Source organism: Lipophrys pholis (genome assembly GCF_963383615.2).
Source record: "Lipophrys pholis genome assembly, chromosome: 18".
Lineage (NCBI taxonomy): Eukaryota > Metazoa > Chordata > Actinopteri > Blenniiformes > Blenniidae > Lipophrys > Lipophrys pholis.
In genome coordinates, this window is record NC_137646.1 from 22,199,879 (window position 1) to 22,227,624 (window position 27,746).

Genomic DNA, 27,746 nt, shown 5'->3' on the forward strand with positions numbered 1-27,746 from the left:
GTGTCTTGTCTCTGAAACAGGAAGAACAAGAGAAGGGACCATTTACCACTCAAACCGACTTTATTCCAAAGTCTTTTATTGTCCCCAGTCATTAGTGCTTCTACTGTCATTTACAGAATATAAGTTAAATATAAATAATGACAGTGGTTAACAACAATGCAGTTTTGAACTTTGTCAGGATCTTAAGAATAGTTAAAAAAAAAATATTTTAAAAATCACATTTCAGAAAAGAAATCCTCACGTCACGCCGAGTTTGGAAATCATCGCTCCTATTTAAAAAGCTTAGAACACTACTGGTAAATTCTCACGGTCACGGTCAAGTGTGTGCAGCATGCGGCACGCGTACGGGAATTCAACTCGGCTCATCATCAAGCAGGAAATTCAGGTACAGATGATGCAACGCACATCGTGGGAAGTCAGGTCATGCAATTTCAAAGGGAGGTTAGAGATTTTGCCAAGAAACAAACAAAAAAAAAAAACCCCACAGCTTCTTCAAAAGTGGTCACGTGAGAGCTTTTCTTGGCTTTCATCTAACATCTACACTTTTCACCCCACGACCAGGATGTGCTTCTAAAATAAACAGATTTTTGAAGAACTTGTGAAAAAAATGTTTTATAAATGGAGGGTAAAAATATTAATTCCTTTAATAACACACATCCTCCCACACTTTGAGAAACCCTGGTGAACCCTGCGATGGACTAGTGACCACTTTTTACATTTTACCTTTGAGTTTTTTTTCTAAAGGATTCCATTAAAACGTTCAAGCTCTTACTAAACCTTCCTCCACGTCTCCTCGTCTGGGAATGTTTGCAACTTTTGTAAACTTCTGCGACAATCGGAAAAATGACACTCAAAAAAGTAGCTTTTGTAAACAAATTCATACAAGTCCTTGTAGAATGCGAGCGCTATGACGTGGCGTTTCAGGATGCCGCTGCAGGATTCTGGTCAGAATACTGGATTAAACTGCTCTTATTTTGAAAAAAAAACAAAACAAAAACTGTTGGAAGTAGAGAGCAACTAACCACAAAACCGCAGTAACTCAGATCACGTCACAACGTCCTTCCAGTCCATGACAGCAGAAGTGGCTACAATCCCACGACCAGCTATCAAACCACTTACTTCTCAGACTCCCTCCACGGTTCACAGTCTTAGTCAACAGCAGGTAGATACAGATGGACGAGCCTCGTCGATTCCGTCGTTTGGTCGGGTTCAGAGCTCTTCTACGGCTTGTTGGCCGGCTCCTCGGCGAACTCGGCCATGATGTCGTGCACCCAGATGTCCTTCTCTTCCTGCGACGTGTCGACCAGGAACACGGTGATCTTCCTGTCCCACGGGTTGGCGGCTTCCTGCGCGGCTTCCATCTGCGCCACCAGAGGCTTCTTCTCCACGTGGTTCCTGAAGACCATGGAGGCCTCCTCCGACCACTGCCGCAGCTTCACACCTGAGGAGTGGAATTCAATGACACCAGACTAAAGCTTTAGATAACATGTAGGGCTGGTTCAGTGCTATATATATATATATATATAAAATGCAATCTAATCAAATTGCATGTAAAGATGTTATGATGTGTGGTATCATGATGCTATTCTCTTTATCCTGAGCTTGGGCCTTTTTATTTGTTAGCTTTATGATGCAGCCTGTTCAAGATATACTCTGCCTTTAATCCATCTCAAGTTGGTATGTAAATTAATTGGAAGCAGTTAATTATAATAAGCATACTTGTTGGAGAATTATGTCACCGCAAATGTCTTTTTTTGAATTTTGTGCCAATGTTTTGTGCGCAAGCCTCTATATTGTGAACTTGGGCTGAATTGAAACTGCATAAAGACGTGACGCTGGCGTGGTCCGCACCTGCCAGCTGAGCGGTGACGCCCTGGATCGGCAGCTGTCTGAACTCTTGGATCAGAGGTCTGAGCTGGGTGCAGCTGACCAGCTCGTGTTCGCCGTAGTCCAGCTCGTACACGGACACCAGGCCGTTGTTCAGGACTCCCTTCAGCAGCACACGATACCAGCTGAGATCCCACAAGGAGGAAAAACAAGCATGATCTGCCAGCGTCAAGGCTATTCAGCCGGAATCACAAACGATTAATTCAATAACCATCTCTGTTCCGAGGACAGACTCCGATCTATTGTGTACTCACCTGTTCTCTACTTTAGCAGCATAGATCTGATTGGCCTCGATGTTGAGGGGCTTCTCCTCGGTTTTGTTGTAGTACAGTATCATCTCCCCCATCAGCACCACCAATTTGTACATGTCTCTCCACGGCTGCAGAACAAAGTGGCCCGGGTGGCACGCCACCGACACATACACGTCCAGATTGTTTCCTGAGAGAAAGAAATCCAACAAGTGATGTGTATTTTCTTTTGAAAACGGTTTTCCTCATCTATCATCATTACCTGCTGGGGGCAGCTCCAGTTGTGGTGGCATCTTTAAAGAGGGAGATTTGAGTGTTTCTGAGGAGCTCCTAGTGGCTGCGTTTCCTCCTGATTCACCTCCTCTGGGTCCCGACGGAGCTCTCCTGAGAACAGGCCTGGCTGGGACCGAGTGCGACGTCGGGCTGCTGTCAGTCGACTCGCTGGTGCTGCCGGACGTCTTGGGGGATAAACTAACTGTGGACTTCTTGCCCGGGCTGTGGAATCAAAAAGAAGTTTGAATAGTTCTACGACTTTAGGGAGAGCAGATATCTCAGGGGTCTGCAAGACTTTATCTGATTTATTTACACACAAAATGAGTTTAATCTCTTGGATTAAAAAAGGCACAATAACTAAAATGGGAAATAAAAGCTAAAATGACTAGACCTAAACGAAAAAAAAACAACCGTACAAATAAATCTTAAAAACAGATAAAATGGCTAAAATACTAAAATCATTATTATTCTTTTTATTTAATATTCAACTTTCTTTACATTTATTCTATATGAAGCAATAGTAAAAGAAATCCCTTTGGGATTAATAAAGTATTTCTATTCTATTCTAATTCAAACTTTAGTTTTGGGGTTGGGTCTTTCTCTGTTAAAAACACCTAGAAATGACTGCGTTGTATTTGGTGCTATATAAATAAAGTTGAATTGAATTGAAGTTGAAACTTCATAAACGCAAAATAAGATATGGTTTCTGTACATGTTCCAAAACTACTGTATATAGGAGACTTGAGACGTGGCGTTTAAAAGAGAAAAAAGCAGCAGAAACCTGTGGCTGGTCAGGAAGACGTCGGGTTGTTGCTTGAACAGATCGGTCTGAGCCATCTGGTGGTTGAGGCTGCGGGCCGGGTCGTGGAAGTTCTTGTCAGTGAACAAGTGAACGTAGACACAGCGCTTGGTTTCATCCACTTTGGCAACCTGTAGATGGAAGCAATGTGGGATTATCTAGCTCCATCTAGCTCCCGTCCAGGAACCTGAGAAGTATCTGCATCCAGGGCAGCCAGGCAGTGTCCTACCTTCATGCTACAGTCCGAGATGTTCAGCACTTTCTCTCGAAGCCACTGGACAGCGTCCGGCGTCCAGGAGCCCACACTAACAGCCAGGTCGGCCAGACAACACTTCACAGCCTGAGCACAAGGGTTGGCGGGTCATTTTCATGCATAACGTCCCTCAACATTTTCTCCATCAACAGCAATGGTGCCAACCTGCGGGGGGATTGCCATCAGGTCACGCAGGAACGGAGGTGGGATCTCTCTCAGCTCAAACACTTCTACAGAAGCATGAACCCCCACGTCAACAAACAGGATGTCCAACACTCTGCTGCCATGCAGGTTGGTTATCTAAAGATACAAATACAGACATGTTGTTCGATAGCGCTGGCCACAACGACATGTGATTCCCATAGAGGTCCAGATATATTTCATTACAGAGGTTGTTCTACCTGAAGATTTTACATTTAAAGGAGCCACTGCCACCAAGTCTACATCATAATAAGCTGAGTAGAGTTAGTTAGTAAAGGGATTAAATGCCTGATGCATTTAGGAATCTCAATCCAGGTCAATGTGCCAGCTGAGGTAAACATGACGAGCACAATCTGTCGGTTTGTTTACATACGAGGAAGAATGACTGTGATCATAGTGTATTGGATATCAGTTATTTTCAGTTTGACCATATTTATGGAAGAAAACCACTTTAACATGTTACAAAAAAAAACTGACTGAGGCTCCGCTTTATATTCCACGGGTTAAATCAGCTGTTTGGCAGAAAGTTTCCTCAGTGTCAATTAACTTTAGGACTCTGTTCACTTCAAAACAAACCTTTAAGAACGTTCGTGTAAAAACATGCTTTGGAAATACTGGAATCCTCCTTTAAACTTCTCACTGATCAGACAATAACACTCTTTTCTGTTGTGCTGTTAAAAATGTATTACTTTAGGCCAAGACCATTCCCGACTGATTTCATTTGATGAACTCAATAATTCATCACGTGTAGTGCAGGGAAGCGTTCCAGCTTACCTCCACACGGGACCATTTGCCTTTGTAGCGAGCCAGACATCCCTTCCCACAAAAGGGTCTGGACACCAGGAGCTCTGATGTTACCTGGAGCAAACATTTATCCAGCATTGTTAGTCAAAATATACATAATGCAACAGCCATAAGAGACACTTTCTTGACATTTCACTGTATTTTGCAGCCGGACGTTGCATTAAAATTGTCTTTATATTGAGATTGCGGTCATCTTTGGAAATAATTGTGTTTTCATCACGTATGCTCCGCACCACAACAAAGAATAACTCTAAAGAAGAAGCAAAAAGTGAATATAAAACATCACAGATTTGTTCTCAAGGTTTTAATTTTCTGTCGTTTGGAACCACGTCAAGGATTAAAGTGTCGCTTCCCTGTGGAGTTGCAGTTTGCGTTCACACCTGTGGACTTTACGCTATGTTTACTGAAGCGCTGACGTCAGGTGTTAATGAGCAGGAACACATATTCAAAGGACGGCAGAGACACACCTCGAAGAGCTTGGGCTCCTCTGCCCTGCCAACAGATTAAGCGGTTTGGCAATGTCTTAACTCCAGATTATCACCCTAATCTCAATCTGTCTACAACGCTGCCTGATACAAGCGACACATCACCAATTGCATTCACAAAAAGTTTTGGGGTCCTCATTCATTTATGGAAAATTGTGATTAAAATGGCTTAAACGGTGGATTTGTTTAATCCATTTTTTTATTTACTACTAAAAGAAACAGTGTTTACCTGTGAGTGAAAATAGGTCTCAATGTTCTCCAGTATCTCGTTCATCTTCGCAAGACCTCTGGAGGGCAGCTGACAGTAGATCGTACCGTCCGAGCAGACACTGCTGACTGTCACGTTCATATAAGCACTGTTCACCTGGAGCAAGAAAGAAAAAAAGCACACGCTTAGCGAGCGCCACGCTCATCCGCTCGGGCGGAAGCACACAAACGCCGCCGTACCCGCAGAGGACTTGCGAGTGTCTTGTCGTGCAGTTCCTTCATGCAGGCAGCGTTGATGTTCACGTCGTCGTCCTGCGACGTGTCGTACAGGACGACGAGAGGCGTCTGCCTTCTCTCCAGGATCTCAGCCAATAGGATCCTTCCACTCGCCATCGTCTCAAACTTCTTCAGCACGGCGGGCTCCTGACAGAATGGCTCCAGGCCTGGCATGGAAACATCCGCGTAATGGTAGATAATCATAGTGCAAAGAGACGGAGGAGCGTGAGAAGAGTCTTTTTAATGCCTCACCTGCTAGTTTGCACTTGGTTGCCTGGAACGGCAATTTGAAAAACTTCTCATGAAGCTCAAACACTTTAGTTTTGTTTATCACTTCTGAGAACCCATGATCCACGTAGTAGACCTACAGAGCGGAAAGAAACATCTACTGTGATTTTTTTTCTCTCCCACTTTTACATCCTTCGCTCTCTGTCTATGGCCACTCACCTTAACCTTGTCAGACATGACCTCGCAGACTTGCGCCCTCAGAATCTCCTCCTCCTCCTCGGCCTTGACGGCAACTAGTTGGCCCGATATTGGAGAGGATAAAGCAGTCTGGCTGCTTTTTTCAGAGCCATAAAACTCCCTCATGTCGTCCTCCATGGACTCCTGGGCCTGTGAGTAACCCTCGCCAATGTACCTGAGGGAGGAGGAGAGCCAGGCAGTGAGAAATGTCTAATATCATTTTTTTATTTATTTTTTAAATACAGGCTTCACTCATACCTGAGTATAACTCCATTGGTGTTGGTGGCCTCCACCACCAGCACAGAGGGGTACTCCTCTTTGGGGATTTGAAGAATAGGCACCTCCTGGTTGCTGAGCCTCCGGCCCAGCTCCTGCCTTACTCTCAGCTCCTCTTCGCTGGTCGAGGAGCTCCTTCTGTTACAGTTCTCGTCTTCACCTCCGCCAGCGCTGCTCCTCCTGTACAGGATGGCCCTCTTGGGGTTGTCAGGCATTGGGTAGTCGATGGTGCAGATGTCTGAGAGGAGGTGCAGGTTCTCCAGGACGTGACCGGGCAGCTTCATCTTACAAATGAATGAAACAAAACAACGTTACCAAGTGTTCCCGAGGTGTGTGTGCCACAGTGTATCGTAATGCGACTGACTTTGTAGGTGTCCTGGAAGAGTTTGGGCAGCGCATGAGCCCACAGGCCATTGGAGTACTTTACGAGCAGTTCCTCCAGTTTCTGCTTCAGATCAGGGCTGAGGGTCGCAGGGGAGGAGGGAGGGCTGGGCGACCAAGATGACGGCGGTGTAGAGTGAGGAGACTGAGAGCCAGAGCGGCTCAGGCGAGTATTTAAGGGTCTCTGTTGTACCGGGGATTGCGAAGGTTTGTCTGTGGGAATATTTGAAGTGGGGACGTGGGCGGCAGACGGGTTTGGGTTGAGTATGGGCAAAGGCGAGGATGTTCTGCACTGTTCTTTGGCGGGGTAGAGAAGGAGCTCTGATGGGTTGCTGCTGCAGGTTTTTTCTACCTGGAAAGAAAGTAACAAGCATGATGAGAGGGTGAGGAACAAAATGACTTATTATTCAACTGAAAGGCTTTGATGGACCATTAGTACTCTCGTGCTTCAAACATTCATTCCTCCATCGTCTATACTGCTGTAACTTCTTCCAATGGAGCAATAAACCTGGAGCAAATTCATGATTAAGACTACATACAGTGCATATGTGTGTCCAGGTGTCCAGGTCTTTGATGGCCTCGGTGGGCAGGTCCTGCTCATACAGCTCTTTGTAGATCTGGGGCAGCTTGGACACCCAGAACCCGTTACTGTACTTCCCCAAGATCGACCTAATGCGATCCTGGACCAGCTGAGGGTTGTAGGGTTTTCCTTTCCCCGGACTGGAACTCTCATTTATACTCAAGGGTGCTGCAAGATTGGAGCAAAAACAAAGAGAAACAGAAGCAAGCGGATTTCATTACCTTGCAGGCATCTCTTCATTAGATAAGCCTCAATCTGAAAAACAAGCTCCCGTCTTTAGTAGCCTGAACGGCTGGCTTCAGCAGTGTTTATGCTTCTGCTGAGCTATGCAGTTTATTAGAGGCCAGTGCTCGGCCCTAGGCTACAGACCAATGGCCTTCCTCAACAAATAGTTTAGTCTCAGTGAGAGGCTGCAGGAGAGGGGTTTGGAAGGCAGAAGGCTGATTAACAACATGGAAAGAACTTCAAACATAAATATAAATCACGACCATCTCTGACACAAACTGCATTTGTAACGTAAAATAGTAAGTCCGACTTACATCTCGCAGGTTGGGAGTTTTTGGCGAGATGAGCTTGCACCTCCTTCTGAAAACGCGACGGCAGGGGCATCCTTTTCTCTGGCCTGCACACAAAAGACAAAGCATGCAGAGGATACATTTTCTATGGGTCTGAGCACTAACTTGTCAAAAATAATTCCCATTCAGAAGCTGTAGCGACTGCTCTTTAAGGAAGTTGGCCTGAAGCTCTCTGGTTCTGTCTGCAAAAGACCAAACTGTTTACTTGTGCCACTTCAAAAAAGCATTGAGACGACTTCTTTATCTTTGTATGTACATCTCAAAGTTCAACCTGATACCTCATAAAGTGGCTGGTGAGTGTATCTACTTTACACAATTAAGATAATCAGAGTCAAATGAATTTACAAAAAACTTAAAATATCCTCCAATAAAGCTGTAGCCAAAACTTCATAGTACTTGTGTGTCAGCCGATGGAGATCTTGGGGCAAATGTCAAATCTTTTCAAGTCAAAAGGTTTTCTTCAAGGCAAATATTGAATCCCTGCTGATAAAGTCTAAGCTGAGTCCAAGTCCTTAAGGAAATTAAAGTGAGTATTTTGTCAGATTTGAGATTGTTGCGTGTCGAGGAGTCGATTAAATTCAAACAGCGCACCATTTACACAGGGAATTGTGCCTGCTATCTTAGCACCTGACAAACGCTGCAGCTCTTGACTCAATACTCAAACAACACAGGCACTGATCTAATCAAGCCCACAGTAGAGCGAGTATCAGAGCACCGATTAAAAAAAAATAAATAGGGAGCAAGCCTCATTTACCTGCGCCCTACCTGGACACCATACCTGAGCATGAAATTACTTTTTATTAAACCACATTTTAATGTAGACCTTTCATTTTAACACTCACCCCATAGTACACTAATAGGTCTGCGTGTGTGCGCGTGCGCACAAACACACCCTCACGCTTACAATTGGCAGATCGAGAGGGATACAGAGAGATGTGCTGATTCACCCTGGATCGGTTTAGAAGTGTTAATCTACCAGAGAATAGAACAGGGATTAAAACAGGCTCACTCCGCTGCTCTCGTGCTACGGCTTGTGTCCCCTGCCAATGCGCCGGGCTTCCCACCCCGTTGGCCCATTGTGCAGCGCAGCGCACAGCCGTGGCGAAGCAGACAGAGGATTGATGTCAGTTGTTTTCACAGTGGACGGATGAAGAGAAGCAGTGCGAGGATGGAAGTGGCAGAACCAGCCAGTGAAATGGATTCGTCTCGATTTATTGCCTACATTTTCAACGTTATATTGGCGTATCTTTTGTTAGCCCACTGATATTCTTTCACTGGCTCGCTTGATAATGGCAAATCAGACGATTAAGTCAGTTTGGAGATCTCGATAAATGTTAACTAAAAGAATATTCGAGAAGGAGAAAAAGACAAACATGGAAACACAAGCAGAGCAAACGAGAATAATCTACAGAGCACATAGTCGCTCGCTGCTGAATAAGCAGCAGCAGTGTGGCAGCGACAGCAACTATGGTTCAACTGAGTCCCGCTGGACTGCAGCCTTTTTCCATTGCACTAAAACCACACAGATGGAGTGTCAAACACAATTTAGTTCAGGGGCTGCAAACAGCCCAATTTCATCTTGAGTGGGCCGTACGGGTGAAATAGTGTCATAAAAACCTTATTTTCTCTCAAGGCTAAACAATTACAACCAAATATTACTACAATCTCAACATAAAGCCAGTTTCAATGAAACCTTCTGGTGCAAAGTACAGTGAAATGTCCCAAAAAAACTGCTCCTAGCGCTGTTGCTTTATGCATGATTTTACAAATTTACCCTAATAGCATGGCTTTGAGGGGAATTCTCGTTTGCTATATTTCATGGCAGCATCACTGATATCTCAACGATGTTTCCTTTGACATTTTAATACTACACGCTATAGGAACAGCTTTATTCCTGATGCTGTTTCACTTCAAAGTGAGTCTTTGCGCACGTTACTTGTTGGTCTATCTTATTATTCAACTCAAGCCCGACCTGGATTTAGTTATCATCCCTTTGCATTATGCGTTTAACAGGTTTTTATATTGTAATTTTAGTGGTTCTTTTACTTATTTCATGTTTATTCCTATCCAGTGTGCCCGTGAGTGCCTGTCACTGTCCTCTTGTGGGTCAATTTTGGCGCACGGGCCTTTTGTTTGACAACCCTGATGTAAAGGAAAGGCGTTACTAACAGAATGTGTGCTAAGGTAGCTCATGTTGTGGTGATCTGCGTCATCCAATTGCATAGTGTGGTCTAAAAAGACAACATATTTGTCTCACTCTACTATCAATCATCTCTACAGTATCAGCCGACTTCCAAACCGCCTCCCTCGCTCACTTGTCAGTTGTTGCGTTTCCTTTCCTGTTGGGTGTGCTCTGATTGGACATCTTGTTCGGATGCCCCCCACTCTTGCCCTCTGAATGGCCATCCCTTATGTCTCTGGCCTGCCTGAAGTCTCCATGTCCGCCCCCACGACCGACGCCTCCTCCTCTACCGCCACCTCGCCCGCGGTGGTTCGGCTGCCTCAGAGAGGTCTGAGGTTTGGCTGTGGAAGAGAGACCAGAGAGAAAGAGAAAGACGATGACGGACTCAGCTTAACCTGATGCTGAGACACGGCGGTGTGTCTGTCTGCGCGGCACAGTGTGAGAGATCAGAATCTGCAAACCACATCAGAGCTCCAATCGACTGCAGCAACAGAAGCCTGAATATCGGAAATGTTTTGGTCTCGGTGCATCAACTTTTTGGGAGTTACCAGGTGAAAGTTGTAACAGGACTGACTGCTGAGTTAAGAAATAATGATAAGAAGAATTGGGAGGATGGATGCATGCACGTACAATGGAGTGAGAGCAGGGAGTTGCTTCACTTAGCAAACAGACAAGTTCAGTAATTACCACGAGAGATACGACCAGGACAAATTCAGAAGTAAATTTTCAATCACTCAGGTTAACAGTTATTGAGGTGAGAGAGAAATGAATCCTCTCACTTCTCTCAGCAGTCTTCCACCATGTTTACAAAAATAGTCATATGATTTCATATGCGATACAAAAAAGTCCTTTAAATTACTTTAATTCTAGAGTGTCATCAAAAACTAAGAGGGAAAATAGCTGCTTACGAACCACAAAAAGTTGGTCACTGTATTGAACCAGGGAGCACAGTGAATGCCATATGCACTGCACAAACAGTAAGCTTATTTTAAAAAAGCAACTTAAAACTGTATTTTTATCCTTAGTTTAGGATGAGATGCAAAAAACTACAAGTTTCCAATGTAAAAAAAGAAAGATTACTTAAAGAAATGGCCAATAATATAGTTATTAAAATGTAATCATCTCAGGTTTATGTTATTACATCATTCAAGCTGACGTCACATTGCATCGACATGATATCACCAGTTCACTGTAATGTAGACAACCATGAGTCATTTCCATTCCAACATACTGTCTTTTTAAGTTCTTCCACCCACGTGTCTTCTCATTCATCCACGCTGTTTTTTGGGGTTTTTTTTTAGTCTCACTGAAATCTGCAACTTTCTCCTGCTTCATCATCCTCTCCGTTCTCACAAGACGCAAGAAGCAGCCTTATCAGGGCAGCGTCTGCAAAAGTCATCAATAGGCAGTTTTGATGAGTCAATCTCACTGTACAGATATGTGATAAACCGACGGCACTCAATCAGCCAATCGATCGCTCTACGAATCCTGCAGAAGCATGCACACTCGTTACAGAAAGTCGGCAGGCACAGGCATAAATCCACATGCAGATGGAGGCGAGGACAAACACTCTCTCACACACAGTAAGAGCAGACGCCGCATCACCTCACCGGCATGGACACACAGTCCCTGGTCTGTCTGCCTGAATATCAATAATCCCAGGCAGCGAGAGGGGGATGAGAGAATGTGAGGGAGAGCGAGAGAGACAGAGAGAGAGAGCTGTAGGGGAGGTTGATTTGTGAATCAGCGTCCTCTTCGCTTGCAGCTGAGTCTCAGCTGCTGTAGGATGTAGCCTCAAATATCAACAGCACCCTCTCTCTCTCTCGCTCTCTCTCTCTACCGCCGCTTTCTCTCTGGCTAACTCCCTCCTTCCCTGTCATCAGTCTGCTCCCCCTCCTTCCTCACCGTTTCACCATCCCAGTCTTCATTTTCCTCCGACCGTCTCGCTGCAACTCCTCCTCTTTCTCTTGCTGCTCAGTGCCCTCCCACCTCACGTTTCCCCCTCTGGTTTCTCACAATACTCTGCCTCATCAGTCCAGCAGAGGTGATTAGTATGTAGTATACAGATGAGATTAGACCCTTTAGTTTGTGTCCTAATGTCCCCCTCATTCATCTGTGCAGCCTTCAGCATTGTCTCTGTCTCTCACCCCTCTGTGTAAGTGTGCAGGTGAGTGATATTATCAGTGACAAAAAGACCTCCAGGTCCCCACGCTTGAAAAGAGGCCAGTCATTCATCCACGAACCTGCCTGCTGGTAGCACACAAAGCATTTGCAAATGTTGCATTGTCCCAGTGGTGATACAGCCAGCGGACACGAGTTCTACTTCTCTGTTGCTGCAGCTCTGCCGCACTGTAGCAGGAACAAAGTTAGAAGTACTCAAGCCTCAGCAGACTTAAGTTCTTCAGGTCGGCTTCAGCCGCCCCACACAAAAATGTTTTTACAGCAAGTTCAAGTTTAAATAAAGTATGTTAAGCTTGAAAAACATTACAGTAAAAATGCGTGAGGAAGTTAAAGGCAAAACTGCTCAGCCTTCTTATATTGTTAAATGGGTTTTGAAGGATGAAGCCAACAAAATCTGTCACTCACATTAAAACAGCCTTAATGTCATTTAATTGTTTTGTTCTTTTTTTTTTTAATGACAGAAAAGTATAACAGATACTATACAGGTCTTCATAGTTCCAAACTAAGTCTATATTCCTCCAATGTTCAAAAGCTTATAGCATCAGGGGTTTTGTTTTGCCATTAGTCATTCACAGTGCAGTTAAAAAAAGTTTAACTTCGATTTAATGTAGTAGGATTGATATCAAACTACAATAAAACAGCCTATAGTGATCAAATTGGTGGTGTTCTGGCAATAGAATATCAACACCATCAATACTAAAGAAATTATGCCTGATTTTAAAAAACAGAAGCAATGTTCTCTGATAGAGAGTGTGGAGAAATTCAAATTCTTTAGTGTCGACACTCCATGTTTTTATGGTACAGAACAGTACACAACTATAAATACAGATTATACCAATAACTCCTTACTTACTATGCCTGTACACTGCAATGACATTCAACAGATAAAAAAAACAAACATTTATGGATCTGCAAATGTGCATGTAATGGAAATCTAAACGAATTTTCTGGTTATCCAGAATCATACCATTGAGAAGAAGGGGGGCCGCCGGTTTGACCCTCATCTGGGTGTTGACCAGGTGGGGTCGGCCGGTCTTCTTGGAGCTTCGCTGGCGAGCCACCACCTTGGCTATGTGTGCAGTGTCACGCGCCCCAGACGCAAAACACACCGTCTGCAAACGCAGAGCAGGAGAAGCAAACAGTTAGATTATGAAAAAACAAAAAGCCAAGGCGGGAAAAGCACTTAACTCAAAAGTAAATGCTTTGATCATAAGAGTTTAGCGAGGCCAATCATCAAGGTATCAACTTTGCAGGGTAACCGTCTCAGGTGTACCTCTCCTGATCGGCTGCGGTCCACACGGACTAAAGACGGCATGCTGGCAAGCAGACCGTCCAAGTGGTTGTGCCCCATCTGTTTGTGTGGTATCTGCTCCCCGGTCAGCTCCTTATACTCTGACTGCAGGCGTGACAGCGACACTCCTCCTTTGTTGGCCTGGAGGATGCCCCGCAGCATCTTCTTCACCAGCTCTATGTCAGCCATCTGAGGGGATAAGACGGAGAGTGAAGGACTCATGATGCAAACTTACTCAAATGAACTGTTGTCCATGGAGAGTTAATGCACGTTATTGGCCAACGGCAGACTGGTTAGGCAGGTTTTTACGTACAGTTGATCAGATTTCCAGACACCCTCTAGATATGCTGGCCGTACTAAATCCCTTTTGCAGACTGAAACTGCAATCATCAGTGTACCTGCGGCTTGCTCTCCATACTTCCATTAATAAGAAAGTTCATACAGTAATATCTCATTGTGTGTATGAGTGTGACTGAGGGAGGGGGGGGGGGGGGGGGGTGATATGTACAGTATATGTAATAATCACAGTAATAGTGAAAAGTTACAAATATGGTAATAATGAGCATAGCTTGTTTTATGGAATCACAATTCTTTTGCTCTTTATAAAAAGAGCCTGTGAGCAAAACAAACACAGATCTCTCAGAAGAAATAACAAAATCCTATTTAAAATCCACTGATGCTTCAGTTTACTTGTGTTTTTTTTAAGCCACATGGTTTTCCATATACTGCCACTTCAGATAAAAACACTTTCAGTTTTGATTTTACCAATTCAATCCCTACAGATATCATATACAAAGGTTGGAGGCAATTTTAGGCATTTTATTGTTCTCTTTTAAACCTTCTACCTCCTTTTATATATTCATACTGTGGCACTTTCATGGATTGCATTTTGTTGTTTTTAACAATAATAATAATAATAAAGGCTATTCTGATTACAGATCTTCTTCTAGGCTTCTGTTACAGAAAAAATGTGCTGACACACCCTCAGCAGGCACTCATTCCGCTGTTTATGGCTTCAGCCACTTCCAAAGTTATAATGTGATTTAAATGTTATAAGCAGAAAGATCATTTCTATTTTGTTTATGATATGCCAGAGTTGTTTTTCTTAATATATCTCTTCACGGAGCTACTCAAAGTAAAACATTTAGACAAATTGCAAGCCACAAGACTAAATAGAAATGTGAGTTTGATCACTCAGGTAGTTTCATAGACAGGATTGATTCAGATCATTGGTTAATATCAAAACTTTTATGAGCCTGAAGAAGGAAACTGAATGACGTAACGTGCCACACTGACTCCACACCCTCCATCGGGACCAAACTATTTCTCTCAAGTTTTCGTTCTGATTCCTTTTTTTTTTTTTTACCTGCAAAAAGATGAATTAATTCGCTTAAATCGCAGGTTTAGTTCAGACTTTGGTGTAATGATAGTTTATGCGACGACACTGCACGCAACATGGAGTTAAATCCTCTGTTCATCCGAGACGAAATTCAACAAGTTAGCGATAAAACTCCACCGATACTCAACTTGTTACCTTCAAAATAAAACAAGAGAATCTCTCTGAAAGTTTTACAAAGGTACACATTAACGTTACAAATTTTATTTTGACGTCGCTAATCGGAAGTGCATATTTGTATCAACACTAACTTGAAAACTTTCGAACCATCCCGGTCTGGAGTGTCAAAACAAATTAAAGAGAGTTTAAAATCCCACTTAAATCGTAATAAATGCAACAAAAAATTTCTACCTTGATCTAAAACAGGTGCGTCTGTGAAGTCGGGACGTGGTGGAGTCGCTGTCAGCACTGTCACCGCCACGGGGCTGAGCGGCGGCCGGAGCTCTGTCCCCGGAGGGAGCGTCTGCCAGCCGGTCGGTCCGGGCCGGGCTCGGCCTCTCGAGGCTCGGCCTCTCCTCCGCGCTCTGATTGGTCCGCGGTGCGTGAACCCCGGATTATTACTTTACGTCAATCAACCTGCATCCTCCGTCTATCAGCACAAATTTCAACTTTATTCTGCTTTAATATATGTCAGATTACATGTATGAATGTAATAGTTTGGCATCAGTAATAAAAATACTTTTCAGGTTAGTAGAATTATTATTATTATTATTATTATTAGAATACGTATAACTTAAAATATCAATAAGTAAATCAAATAATAATATATACAGAGCTCAGCGGTCACTAGTATAAGCATAGAAGACTGAAACTAACAACAAAATGCAAGAAAGGTATATATCGCAACAACATATTCTCCCACCACAAAAAGTAATGTGATATATGAAAGAAATCACACAATTACAAATATTTGTTTCAGGGCACCCATTACACAAGCTACAATTTGCATCAATATCCTTCTTGAATTTGTCTTTTGTATAATATTTAATTGAATAGATTTTATGGCTACATTTAAAAGAGGTTTCCTTAACTTTATTCAAGTACCTATTAAGGAGGGGCCAAACCCTTTCCCATAGTATACCATCCACACGTCGATATAATTTACAAAATGTTCTAATATGAATAACACAGGAATTTGTAATTAGTCTTATTATGTCGTATTTACGTATTTATGGATATGTAATAAATGTATTTAAATTGAAGTTGAGAATGTTGGAAAAGAAGGGGGGAAAAAAGGTAGGTGTAATAAGGTGCGCTGCCAGAGGGGACACTACTTCCGTCAATGTTCCGGAAGTGACGTGTGGAAACAGGAAGAGACGGGTGTCTAAAAAGTGACAACAGAATAGATATTTCTATGGTCACATCATAGAGCTGAATACAAGGTCAGGAGTCTCTGCATATCTCAGGTAAACTACTTTAACACACGAAGTCTGCTTGTTATGACCTTGTCTCTCGCGTTATAAACCGGATTTTGAGCCACCGGCTCGCTGAAGCTGTTGTAAATACATTAGCAGCCGATCGGTCAGATTATGCACATAAACTCATAACAGCTTGGCTATGTTTGGTTACAATTCTTATTTTCCTTCTTAATTCACGATGTTGGTTACCAGTGGGGCAGTGGTTAGTGGTTTCGCTTCACAGCGAGAATGTCAAAGGTTCAAATGCCGGCCGGGGCCTTTCTGTGGGGAGTTTGCGTGATCTCTCTGTGTGCGCGCGCGCGCGCGTGTGTGTGTGTGTGTGTCCTGTGATGAACTGGAGACCTGTCCAGGGTGTATCCTGCCTTGAACCAGATAGCGGGGATTGGAACCAGCAACCTGTGACCCTCAGTATTGATTGATGGATGGAAGATGGCTTTTTCAGAAAATAATACATCTAATCACAATTAATGTCACAAGAAATATTTTTCAATCTTTAAATGACTGTTCCCTGAATGAATCACTCATGAATTCTGAAGGAACTGAAACAGTAACCTCTCTACTCTTCCTTGAGTTTGTGAATATCCCAGTGTTTCAGAGACTCTGTAAACCGTATTTTGTCCCTGTCTTACTTTAAATAAGCTGGGACGTCCCTCCCTGAGATCCCTCCCCTCATCTGTCTATTCTCTCTCTCTCTCGAAGAGGAAGAGATGTGAAAGTAGAGGAATATTAGCACCGGATATTTGTTTTAGCACTGTATTGGAAACCAATATAGTTTTTTAAATATGGCTTTGAGCAGACGGCACTCTTATACCCCCAGGGTGAGTAATACAGGCACTTATCTGTGATCATTTCGGTTAATGCATGTCTTTAGTCTTTTTTTAAAACGACATATTTATCATGGGGAGATAAGCAGGTACAAAAGTAAATTTGTTTCGTCACTTACCTCAACATGGATGTAGGAATCACCTCCTCACATCTTGAAGCTTCCTCAAATCAAATGATATAACATATCTAGATCTTTAAAACGAATGAAGGATACTGTTAAGATAACATTACTGATGTACTCGGTTGTACAAATTAAAATGGATTGTTTTGAAGTAGCTTCTTTTTTCTTTTACTGAAATGAGCCAAATCCTGTCGTGCAGTTGCTGCTGCAAAGACGCAATCGACTTTTCCCATCTGATTTTCTGCCCGCTGGTTCGAATTTCTGAGACTGCATGAATTCACATGTCCCTGTGACTCTCACTTCGCCCTAGTTTGTACTGAATGAGCTGCTTTGTCTGTTGTGCGGCTTATTTATTTTGAGATGTGTTGTGGTCCAGGACATATGACTACACGAGCATGTTTCCCTGCACTCCCTGAAGACTGTCCTGTTATTAGATAGAACTTGCTTTCACTGTTGCTCTAAACCGTTGGGAGCAGGGAGAAATATTGGCCATTACTGTCGCACATAAAACAAAGCTGTTTGTTCGGGTCTATTAAAGGGTATTAAACATTCCCCTGACATTTATCTTTCACCCTGTCTACTTGACCCGAGGTTAACACTTGAAAGGACACCATGCCTTAGGAATTTCCTAAATTTAAACAATAAATTCTCTGGTATACAATGACCTTGCCTTTTTTTTTTTTTTTTTTCCTCCATCATATATTGCACTCGCCATGGTAATTAATCACCCCCATTTTTCTTTCTTTTTGTACCAATTCCTCACCTTTTCACCTTTTTGTTTTCCCCAAATCCTGCAGCTGACCAGCCCACTGATCAGCAAAATGAGCAGCAGCGGAACAGTGGAGAGTGGCAAACCTCCAAAGGTCGGTCACTTTTCAATGCAGATCTTACAAAAGAGTCTGTTTGTGGCAACTCACAGTCTCCTTTCCCCTTGTCCTGCAGCTTGGATCCAAAGTAGAGGTGACCGGAAAGGGTCAGCGTGGCACGGTTGCTTACATTGGCACGACCCTCTTCGCCACTGGGAAATGGGTGGGCGTCATACTTGATGAGGCCAAAGGCAAGAATGACGGCACGGTGCAGGGGAAACGCTACTTCACCTGCGAGGAGAATCATGGGATATTTGTCAGACAGTCCCAGGTTAGTAAATTCTGGTGAACGGATCAATGTATATTATGTCATCCACATTTTTCATGTCTAATGGCCATTCATAAGAGGCCTTTTTATAAAAGATACGTTCTTCCATATGCAGCTTCAGGTAATCGAAGATGGATCCAGTGCCACCTCTCCGGATACTCCTGATTCTGGCACAACAAGGTTTCTGAGGCAAAAAGGTGCGTGGAGACGAGACACTCATGTTTCTGAAGCAATGCATCAAAGAATAGATGGTCATTTTGTAATTTGTTGATTTCTAGATATTCCTGAAACTCCCAGAACAACCAAGCAGGTAGGCAAACAGATCCTGGACCTGACCCTTTCTGAATGATTTCCTTGGTGTCGAAATTATGTATCTCCACTCTTTTTTGTTTTTCACCCTCCTGTACAATGCTGTCAAGTTTCTGTTTTAGTGCGTCAGTGTTTTATTTTTGTTTCTCTAATGAATCTTTGCAGACACCAGCGAACATTAAGAAGGTAGAAATATTCCAAAACAGCACATTTTGCTTTGCCTTGGTTTTTGTTAACTGCACTAATGTGACCAATCATCTTTTGAGTTACCCTTCTCATCTGTGGACGTTTGTACGGGACATACAGACATTCCCCGGCTTTATTAACATATTCTGTGTTTTCTTGGTGTGTTATGTGCTCTTTTTTTTTTTTTTATTCTGTTAAAGGCATCTTGTGTTCAGGTCCAAATAGTGACAAGTCCAGGTCACCATGATGAGATTTCATCATTTTCTTGAGTGACATTTTGGTCTTCTTTTGTTTCATTATTGCATGAATTCCCATTTTAAAAGGCTTACTTGCCGGGAGTCAGTCGCTGTCACTGGTCTTTGAATTGCTGTTAAACGGTGCATGGGATCAACACTTATATAAACTAACCATGAGTATGATTATGACGTGCTGCTAATCTCTTATCTTGCTTCACCGCTGAATGTGTGTGTGGGTGTGTGTGTGTGCGCGCTTGTGTCATTCTTCCTCTCTGCATCTTACCTCCTCCTCCTCCTCCTCCTCCCCTCCAGTCCTCTACCCGCCGCTCTGGAAAGGTGAGCCTGGAGAGGTCTGCAAGCATCAAAACAATATCACTGAACTGTTTTTATTTTAATTTTTTAAGTCAGATTCATGGTTGACGTAGATAATTTTTTACTGACAATTTGGAGCAGATTTGTACCTGAGGATCTGGAATTACCTACTTCTTACATTTTAAGTGCTTGAGTTTAGTGGTACTCTCTAGTAATTTTAAAATAGGCGGAGCAGTTTTCACAAGATAAACATTTGTAGTTAATGAATTAGACACAAGTTTACTTTAGAATCAGAACATTGTTGAGTTCTGTATTCATGTTCAGCATCTCTGATTACAAGGTATTTTCCAGAAACGGCATATTTACCCCTACAAATCAAAATTTGCACGTAACTCACTGAAGCCCTAATGCAGTGTCTGTGATCAAACCGTGACAGTGGAATACCCCAGCTCAGCTCGCACCAGCTTCCTCCCTCCCCTCCCTTCTTGTGCGTACATCCCGACGCCCCAGCCAGTCGCTCACGGTACGCTCTGTGCCGTCAGAAAACCTACGGCCGTCACTTCACAGGGAGTGGTGTGTTGGGTTTGTTGTGGTTCAGGGTAATGGTGCACTGGTGTCTGTCAACACTGGGAAGGTGTATACTCAATCCTGCAAGACACATGACGTCTCTTTTTTTTTTATCTCACAGGACCTTGTTGGGTATTTCTTTTGTTGTTTTTTTAAATTAGATTTGCATGTTCACAGTATCCGATGCAGAAACGCTTCTTTCTTTAACTTCTTCCACTCACTTCCTGCCGTTGCCTGACGCCTCCTTCCATTTGTCAACAGGCGTCACGTGAAAGTCTCTCAACCTCTCTGTCTGGTGATGTCAGTGAGGCGGGCCTGTCCTCCCAGCAGGGCGCTCTGGGGGCTCCCGTCGTGCCTCAGCCCAGCGGGTCTCCTGCGGCGCCGGCCGCTTCAGCTCCGGCCACTCCAAGCAAAGTAAGTCCTCATCTAATGGAAGGAACATGTTCAGCATCAGCAAAACAAGGCTGTGGTTCACTGTCAGTGTGTGACGTCTCTGTTTAGATCATATTTTTTCCACCTGACTCATCTGTTGTTATTTTTTTTTGTCCTGTTCCATCCATGTTATTGTTTGACCAGGTGGAACCTGCCATTTCCAAGCAGGTAGAGTTTTCAAATGTGGCCACATGCATGCTGATGGTACCTGGCATGAGTTCACTAACAAGCTCAACGTCAGCGACACCTCATCACACTTTCTCAATAAGAACTATAGTTGTGAAATAACAGCAAGATCAATTTTATTGATAATGGTGCATGGTTTAAAAAAAAAAAAAAAAAAACAACACTCCCACTGTGGTCTTTGGAGGTAATAAAACAGGTTTTCTATGGTGTTTAATGTTTTTACCAAGGCTGATTATTTATATTTGACATGTTTCTTCTGGGTCTCTATTGTGGGTGCTTGATCTGCTTTGACATTTCTTAGGCACCTTTAAAATATAATCTGAAGGCTCAATAATTTCTCAGTTTTCTGCTCATGCCTCACCTCTAACGCCACCCATCTATCCTTCATAGGAGGAAGAATCCCTGCGGGCCCAAGTCAAGGACCTGGAGGAGAAGCTGGAGACTTTGAAGATGAAGCGAACCGAGGACAAGGCTAAACTGAAGGAGTTGGAGAAGCACAAGATCCAGCTGGAGCAGCTTCAGGAGTGGAAGACCAAAATGCAGGAGCAGCAGGCCGAGCTGCAGAAACAACTCAAAGAGGCGAAGAAGGTAAACGACTGTCAATCACAACATTGTCACAGTATTTACGGTCTGATGTCACAAAGATAAAACACCTTTTTTTTTCTTCTCTCTAACGCACAGGAAGCCCGGGAGGCGCATGAAGGCAAGGACCGCTACATGGAAGAGATGTCGGACACAGCTGACGCCATTGAGATGGCCACGCTGGACAAAGAGATGGCTGAGGAGCGAGCAGAGTCTCTGCAAGTGGAGGTGGACTCACTGAAAGAGAAAGTGGAGGAAATCTCGATGGATCTGGAAATCCTGCGGCATGAGATTTCAGAGAAAGGTGGGTTTGAACGGCTAACTGACACGCCTCCCATTGCATCTCTTTTATTTTTTGACTAATCTTCTCGTTTCATTTTCACCGATTCAGGCTCTGATGGAGCTGCGTCGAGTTACCAAGTCAAACAGCTGGAGGAGCAGAACGGCAGGCTCAAAGAGGCACTGGTCAGGTCAGTTAAAGGCATAACTCTTAACCTTCGCTCTCAAAAAAGGAGAAATGAAGACGAGACGGAAACGACAACAAAAAATGCTTTCCTGCGTCTCCTCAGGATGCGTGACCTCTCTACCTCGGAGAAACAAGAACACGTGAAGCTGCAGAAGCAGATGGAGAAGAAGAACACCGAGCTGGAGACTCTGAGGACCCAGAAAGAGAAGCTGCAGGAGGAAGTAAAACATGCCGAGGCTACTATTGACGAACTCAAGGAGCAGGTACAAGTCAAGGAGAGATGAGAGGCCTGTTAAGAAAAACTAAGGTTGTATTCGAAAATTTTTACCTTGTGTGTTTGTGTCCATGTAACAGGTGGATGCTGCTCTTGGGTCAGAGGAGATGGTGGAGATGCTGACGGAGAGGAACCTGGACCTGGAGGAGAAAGTCAGAGAGCTGAGAGAAACCGTCACTGATTTGGTAAGTGTGTTGACTTTTTTTTTTTTTTTTTTCAAAGTCACATTCAATGTTTTTAGCATCGGAGTGGATGTGGTAAACTGTTTACCCATTGCTAGTTGGGATTGGCTCCAGTAAGATGTACAACATATCACAAATGTATCATTACTGCGATTTAAACATGCACAGTAGAGACTCCAGTAGCAGCGAGAAGCAAAAACAACAGTCAATATATTGCTTCACTTCTGATATTATGTTATTATATTGAAGAAAAACTGTCAAAACACAAACACCGTAACATCATCTACTTAAATGTTATTTATTGAAAATCATATTGTGATTACAATACGCACAACATTATTGCACGTTTAAATATCCTCATTATGAGATGGAAAAGATGTGAGCCTTGCAGAAGGAAGAGTAAAAAGCTTATGATTGCGAGTTGCAAAAAAATTGCACTCGAATGGACATAAATGGAGTAGTTAGGGATTAAAATCATCTTTTGCTTTTCTTTTTTTTTTTACCCCCGTATCAATAGGAAGCCATCAATGAGATGAATGACGAGCTGCAGGAGAATGCCAGAGAGACAGAAATGGAACTGAGGGAGCAGTTGGACCTGAGCGCAGGGAAAGTCAGAGAAGCAGATAAACGAGTTGAGGCTGCCCAGGAGACCGTAGCCGACTACCAGCAGACCATCAACAAATACAGAGAGCTCACCACCTCGCTTCAGGTAGGTGGATAGAAACGGGGACAACCAAAGCACACTTTGTGGGCTCTGCAGTTTGCCGCTGTATGAAGGTTTTGTCTGTGCATTAGGACGCCAACAGGGAGCTGATCAGTCAGCAGAATGCAAGCGCAGAGCAAGTTCAGCAGCCACCCGCAGAGCTGTTTGACTTCAAGATCAAGTTTGCTGAGACCAAGGCCTATGCCAAGGTAGGAGAGCTTCGCTGCCAAGTTTGCTTCAAGAGAAATGCCATTGGTTTTTTTTTTTTGGTTTTTTTAAATATCACAATCTCTCTTGTGTTTCCAGGCTATTGAAATGGAGCTGAGAAAAATGGAAGTGGCTCAATCCAACAGGCAGGTCTCCCTGCTCACCTCCTTCATGCCAGACTCCTTCCTCCGTCACGGAGGAGACCACGACTGTATTTTGGTGCTGCTGCTCATTCCCAGGCTCATCTGCAAGGTATCAGCCCGAACGACACGTCATTTGAATTGTTGTGGTTGGCGTGTTTTGGAACTGAGGTTGTGTGTGTGTGTGTGTGTGTGTGTGTGTGTGCAGGCTGAGCTGATCAGTAAACAAGCCCAGGAGAAGTTTGACCTGAATGGGAACCTAGCCCAGGGAGCCGGTCTGAGAGGGGCTCCAGGAGAACAACGAAGCTTCGCTGCAGGATTGGTTTACTCCCTCAGCCTGCTGCAGGCCACCCTGCACAAATATGAACAGTCAGTTCAGTGTTTACGTCACCCATGAATCAGGAAATAAATCAAAACGGCAAAATGATAAAATTGTCTTCTGCTTCCAGGGCTCTGAGTAACTGCACCGTGGAGGTTTTCAAGCGCATGGGTACACTCTACTCTGAAATGAGCTTCCATGAGCGCTCTCTGGATTATTTCATTGACTTGCTGCATAAAGACCAGCTGGATGAGACTGTTCAAGTGGAACCCCTGACAAAAGCCATCAAATACTATCAGGTAACTTGTCTGTTGTAGTACGGAATTCTCTGAAAAGGCACAATTACATAAACTCCCTTGCTACTTTATTGGATATGTTTGTGGCCCTGTGATTTCTGCAGAAAACACACATTTAAATAGCATTTTAGTGTAAAAGCATGGGATTTGTGACTATTGTGTAAAGATTGTCAGGAGCAAAATCTGGCCAAATGGGTTCAAGCATATTAGGAATCCTCTGAATTAACGCTATGTCATATGAAAGTAAGTCATGGCCTCTGATAAGACAACCACAGTGAAAAAGGTAAGTCATTCATTCTCTGCTGAACATGTCAGGCATGTGAATAATTGCTTGTCTGTTCTTATTTATTTTATTGTAAAAATGAATTAGAGTTCTAAGAAAAAAACAATAAAAGATGTGGATATTGTTGGACCTCATTATAATCTGTGTAATCTAGTAGTCCATGTAATCTAGTACGTCACCCTGCCATGAATTATCCCCTCAACATTATCCCTTGTAATGTTTTTTCTTTTTCCTTGGAGATCGTCTGGGATTTTAGATTTGGAGCTGCTGTCCTAGATCATATTGGATGCGTAACGGATTACATTGAGTCAATATTTAAACGTACTATGCTCTTGCATCCTTATCTATCCAGTAAAATTGACATCTTAAAGACAAAATGTGATTTTACTCCGTTACGAGACCTTTTTAAAATGGTAAAACATCCGTTTTGTTTTCCAGCAACTATTTAGTGTTCACCTGGCAGATCAAGCTGAAGACTGCACTGTGCAGCTGGCCGACCACATCAAGGTGTGTGAGAGGATTTTTTTTTAAAGAACATTTTAATTAAAAAAAAACAACTTTGGTTTTGAAATCTGAAAACACCAACAACCCTCTCTCTCACCTCCAGTTCACCCAGAGTGCCCTGGACTGCATGGGGGTGGAGGTGTCTCGTCTGAGGGCTTTCCTGACCACGGGACAGGACAACTCTGGACTCTCGGCTCTTCTAAAGGATCTGGATACGTCCTGCTCTGACATCAGGCAGTTCTGTAAGAAGATCCGCCGCCGTATGCCTGGGACGGATGTCGCCGGAGTCCCCGCGGCTCTCAATTTTGGATCACAGGTATAGATATAAACAGTTTGAAGTTGAGTATTGGGGGATTCGGTAATCACCGGAGATGTGGTTGGACTGACGTCCGCGTGTCATCCGAAGGTTTCGGAGACGCTGACAGAGTGCAGACGCCAGCTGACCCGCGTGGTCGCGGTGCTCCAGGAAGTGGCTGCAGCCGGAGCTCAGATGATCGCTCCCCTGGCGGAGCAGGAGGGTCTCAACGCGCTCAGGCTGGAGGATATCGCCTGCAAGGTTGTGGAGCAGGTACGCGTCATGTAGTTTACAGATTGAGCAAATCGCAGAGCCTGCCTCCGTCTTGTTCTTCCGTCACAATCTGCTTCCGTTTTAAAGGTTTATGGCACACAAGGTGTGAATGGCCCCGAGTTCCTGCGACAGTCGTGCAGCTCGGTCATCACCACAATGAACAAAATGGCCACAGCCATGCAGGAGGGAGAGTACGATGCTGAAAAACCACAGGGGAAGGTATGTCATGCAATTTTCCACGTGAATATTTTGCACATTTTAGATGCGTTAAACTCGCCCTCTGACCACTGGCCAATCCTGCCATTAGACGCCTCCAGTAGAGGCGAGAGCGTCCACCGTCAGGGCTGAGATGACCGACGCCGAGGGCCTGGGAGCAAAACTAGAGGACAGAGAAACCGTCATCAAGGAGCTGAAGAAGTCCCTCAAGATTAAGGTATTGGATGATGCAAGGAGTAAGTTTGAATGGAAAGCGGAATAAAACGGCTGTAATGTGTCCGGATGTTCCTCACCCCCTCAGGGCGAAGAGCTGAGCGAGGCCAACGTCCGTCTGAGCCTTTTGGAGAAGAAGCTCGACACCTCCACCAAGGACGCCGACGAACGGGTGGAGAAGATTCAGACCAAACTGGACGAGAGCCTCGCTCTGCTTAAAAAGAAAGAGAAGTAAGAAAACTCGGGAGGGGGGGAAAGATTTAAACCTCTCCGTTCCTCTATCGTATCGTTTACTTCCTCACCCATCCCTCGCTTTTCTCACCCGCAGAGAGTTTGAGGAGACGATGGATGCCCTGCAGGCTGATATTGACCAGCTGGAGGCCGAGAAGGCGGAGCTGAAACAACGCATCAATAATCAATCAAAGATGACTATTGAAGGACTCCGGAGCCAACCTGGCATGGGGATTGCTTCTATTGTTCAGGGATCTCCAGGAGGTGAATTGCTGTTATCTTAATAATGATCATCTACACAGTTTAAGCCAAACACTTATTATGATTAAATGCCTCCCACTCTTTTTTTTCCCCCCCGTCAATAAAACAGGTATGTCTCCATCCATGGCAGGACCGATGCAGGTGGTGGATTCCCCTCTGCTCAGGCAGCAGGTTGAGGCCCAGAGGCTCGGAATTAAACATCTCAAGAATGAAAACAACCGTCTGAAGGTACACTGGAATTAGACGCCACAAAACATAAACCAATAAGTTCTAATTCGCTGATGTAAACAACGAAAAAGGAAGCCCGGCTGCTGTTACCATGGAAACCAGTCGATCATCCACATTTCTAATCCATTCGATCACATTTTAGTAACCGTTCCATGTCGCATATTTTATAAAAAAAAAAATGTCTTTCTTCCAGGCAGAGAAGATAAAAGCTCAGCTGGCCTCCCTGCCACCACTCTGCCCTCCCAGACTTCCACAAGTCCCCAAGGCGAGCTCCATGCCCCCAGAGGGCCTCAACACGGGCATCTACCGCAGGACTGACCAGCTTCTGGCAACCCTGCTCAAGCTCAGCTCAGAGGTTAAAGTGGTGGACATCACCGGGAAGTCAACAGGTGAGCGAGCGCGTCAGTGAGGAGAGCGTCTTCCTGCTCTTACAGGATTGGCTTCATCTTCTCGTTTCGTTTTCGCCACAGTCAGCGCCAGCGCTCAGCTGCTGGAGCAGACCGCTCGACTGCAGAGCCTCAGCGACGCCCTGGACAAACTCAAGGTCACACGTCCTCCACAACACGTATTTGCAACAGTAATTCAAACCCCACGCGGAGAAACTTGAATCCAAGCCGTGTGTTACAGGGCGAGGTGGCCGAGCACGTGGTGTCGTATCACCCCGGAGCGAAGGCGACCTCGGACTTCGCCACATTCCCAGTCTCTTCCTTCGTTAAGGTATCGCCGCAGTACAGTTTCTAGATGTGTCAAGTTGTTGTCTTCCCTCACATGTATGGCGTGTTTGATTCCCCCAGGCAAAGGACAAGAAGCAGGGAGGGACAGTGTTTGTGGGGCGCGTCGCCATCCCGTGCACCCGCGGCCAGGAGCAAGTCCACCGCCTCGTGCTGTCCCAGCAGCAGCTGCAGCAAGTGCACCGCCTCCTCATGGTGTGAGGCGCGGTCCCGGCTGAAAGCAACGTCCACCGTCTCATTCCAGCTCGTCCTCAACTATAACATTCTTTATTTTAGCCAACTTTGCTTTGCACGTCCCTCAGTAGAGCATCTGTTTGTTGCTTCATCCGTTTAAAGTCCGCGACTCACATTATGAAGGCAACATGTTAAGTTAGTGCCAGTCCTGACGCCTCCTCACGGAAATCGGCGAACCTAACAAGTCATTTTTGTTAAACTTCAATCCCATAGCTTTCTCCCCTTCCTTTGTGTCTTTTTTATTAGTAATAATTCTGACAATAAAAGTATGCATCACTTAAACTATAATACGTGACTTATTATAATGGGAAACTGTCTGCTCGTCTTTTTTATTTTTTAAACCAGGGGTGTCAAACATGAGGCCCACATGCATTTTTCAAGAATCTTTGAAAAAACATGCTTGCACAGGGAGAACCATAGACACTCCAGAAACAGCATTATGCCTTTTTCCAACTTTAATAGTTAATGCTTTAACATGCCAGCTTACCAAGACAAAAAGACGCTTCGAGTAACCTCTTGATAAAAATTGTAAAAGGACTTATGACTGCCTCAGCTGAATCCAAAGTTTGACGAGTTTCAGAACAAAACTTTATTGACATTTAGCAACAGAGACAAAGTCCAT

The 27,746-nt window shown here is 44.1% G+C and overlaps 2 protein-coding genes across 14 annotated transcripts; one reads left to right on the forward strand and one right to left on the reverse strand.

Moving 5' to 3' along the window:
- Window positions 1–36: 36 nt before the first annotated feature.
- On the reverse strand, window positions 37–15,241 carry tdrd7b (tudor domain containing 7 b). Its single transcript, XM_080486666.1, has 20 exons — window positions 15,112–15,241; window positions 13,347–13,553; window positions 13,041–13,185; window positions 10,026–10,233; window positions 7,675–7,757; window positions 7,095–7,303; window positions 6,539–6,907; window positions 6,157–6,458; window positions 5,881–6,073; window positions 5,686–5,797; window positions 5,398–5,600; window positions 5,180–5,314; window positions 4,436–4,519; window positions 3,626–3,760; window positions 3,437–3,547; window positions 3,190–3,338; window positions 2,398–2,630; window positions 2,142–2,325; window positions 1,852–2,012; window positions 37–1,441 (listed from the first exon to the last, which is right to left on the reverse strand). The coding sequence occupies exons 2-20, from the start codon at window positions 13,551–13,553 to the stop codon at window positions 1,221–1,223; spliced, it is 3,444 nt and encodes a 1,147-aa protein (XP_080342792.1). The 5' UTR covers window positions 15,112–15,241; the 3' UTR covers window positions 37–1,220.
- An 807-nt stretch (window positions 15,242–16,048) lies between these two features.
- LOC308124055 (dynactin subunit 1-like) lies at window positions 16,049–27,433 on the forward strand. Of its 13 annotated transcripts, none has more exons than XM_080486844.1 (32): window positions 16,050–16,166; window positions 17,922–17,987; window positions 18,067–18,261; window positions 18,374–18,455; window positions 18,537–18,568; window positions 18,733–18,753; window positions 19,302–19,325; window positions 19,738–19,824; window positions 20,130–20,282; window positions 20,445–20,468; window positions 20,877–21,074; window positions 21,168–21,372; window positions 21,460–21,538; window positions 21,638–21,797; window positions 21,889–21,993; window positions 22,508–22,699; window positions 22,786–22,902; window positions 23,000–23,152; window positions 23,249–23,409; window positions 23,490–23,658; window positions 24,377–24,445; window positions 24,546–24,758; window positions 24,849–25,010; window positions 25,098–25,229; window positions 25,318–25,443; window positions 25,528–25,670; window positions 25,768–25,934; window positions 26,041–26,159; window positions 26,353–26,548; window positions 26,630–26,703; window positions 26,787–26,876; window positions 26,954–27,433. In XM_080486844.1, the coding sequence occupies exons 2-32, from the start codon at window positions 17,946–17,948 to the stop codon at window positions 27,089–27,091; spliced, it is 3,828 nt and encodes a 1,275-aa protein (XP_080342970.1). In that variant the 5' UTR covers window positions 16,050–16,166; window positions 17,922–17,945; the 3' UTR covers window positions 27,092–27,433. The 13 variants fall into 13 exon arrangements, with proteins under 13 accessions (XP_080342969.1, XP_080342970.1, XP_080342972.1 ...); XM_080486839.1 differs by lacking the exon at window positions 16,050–16,166 and adding an exon at window positions 16,874–16,996; XM_080486846.1 differs by lacking the exon at window positions 20,445–20,468.
- Window positions 27,434–27,746: the final 313 nt, after the last annotated feature.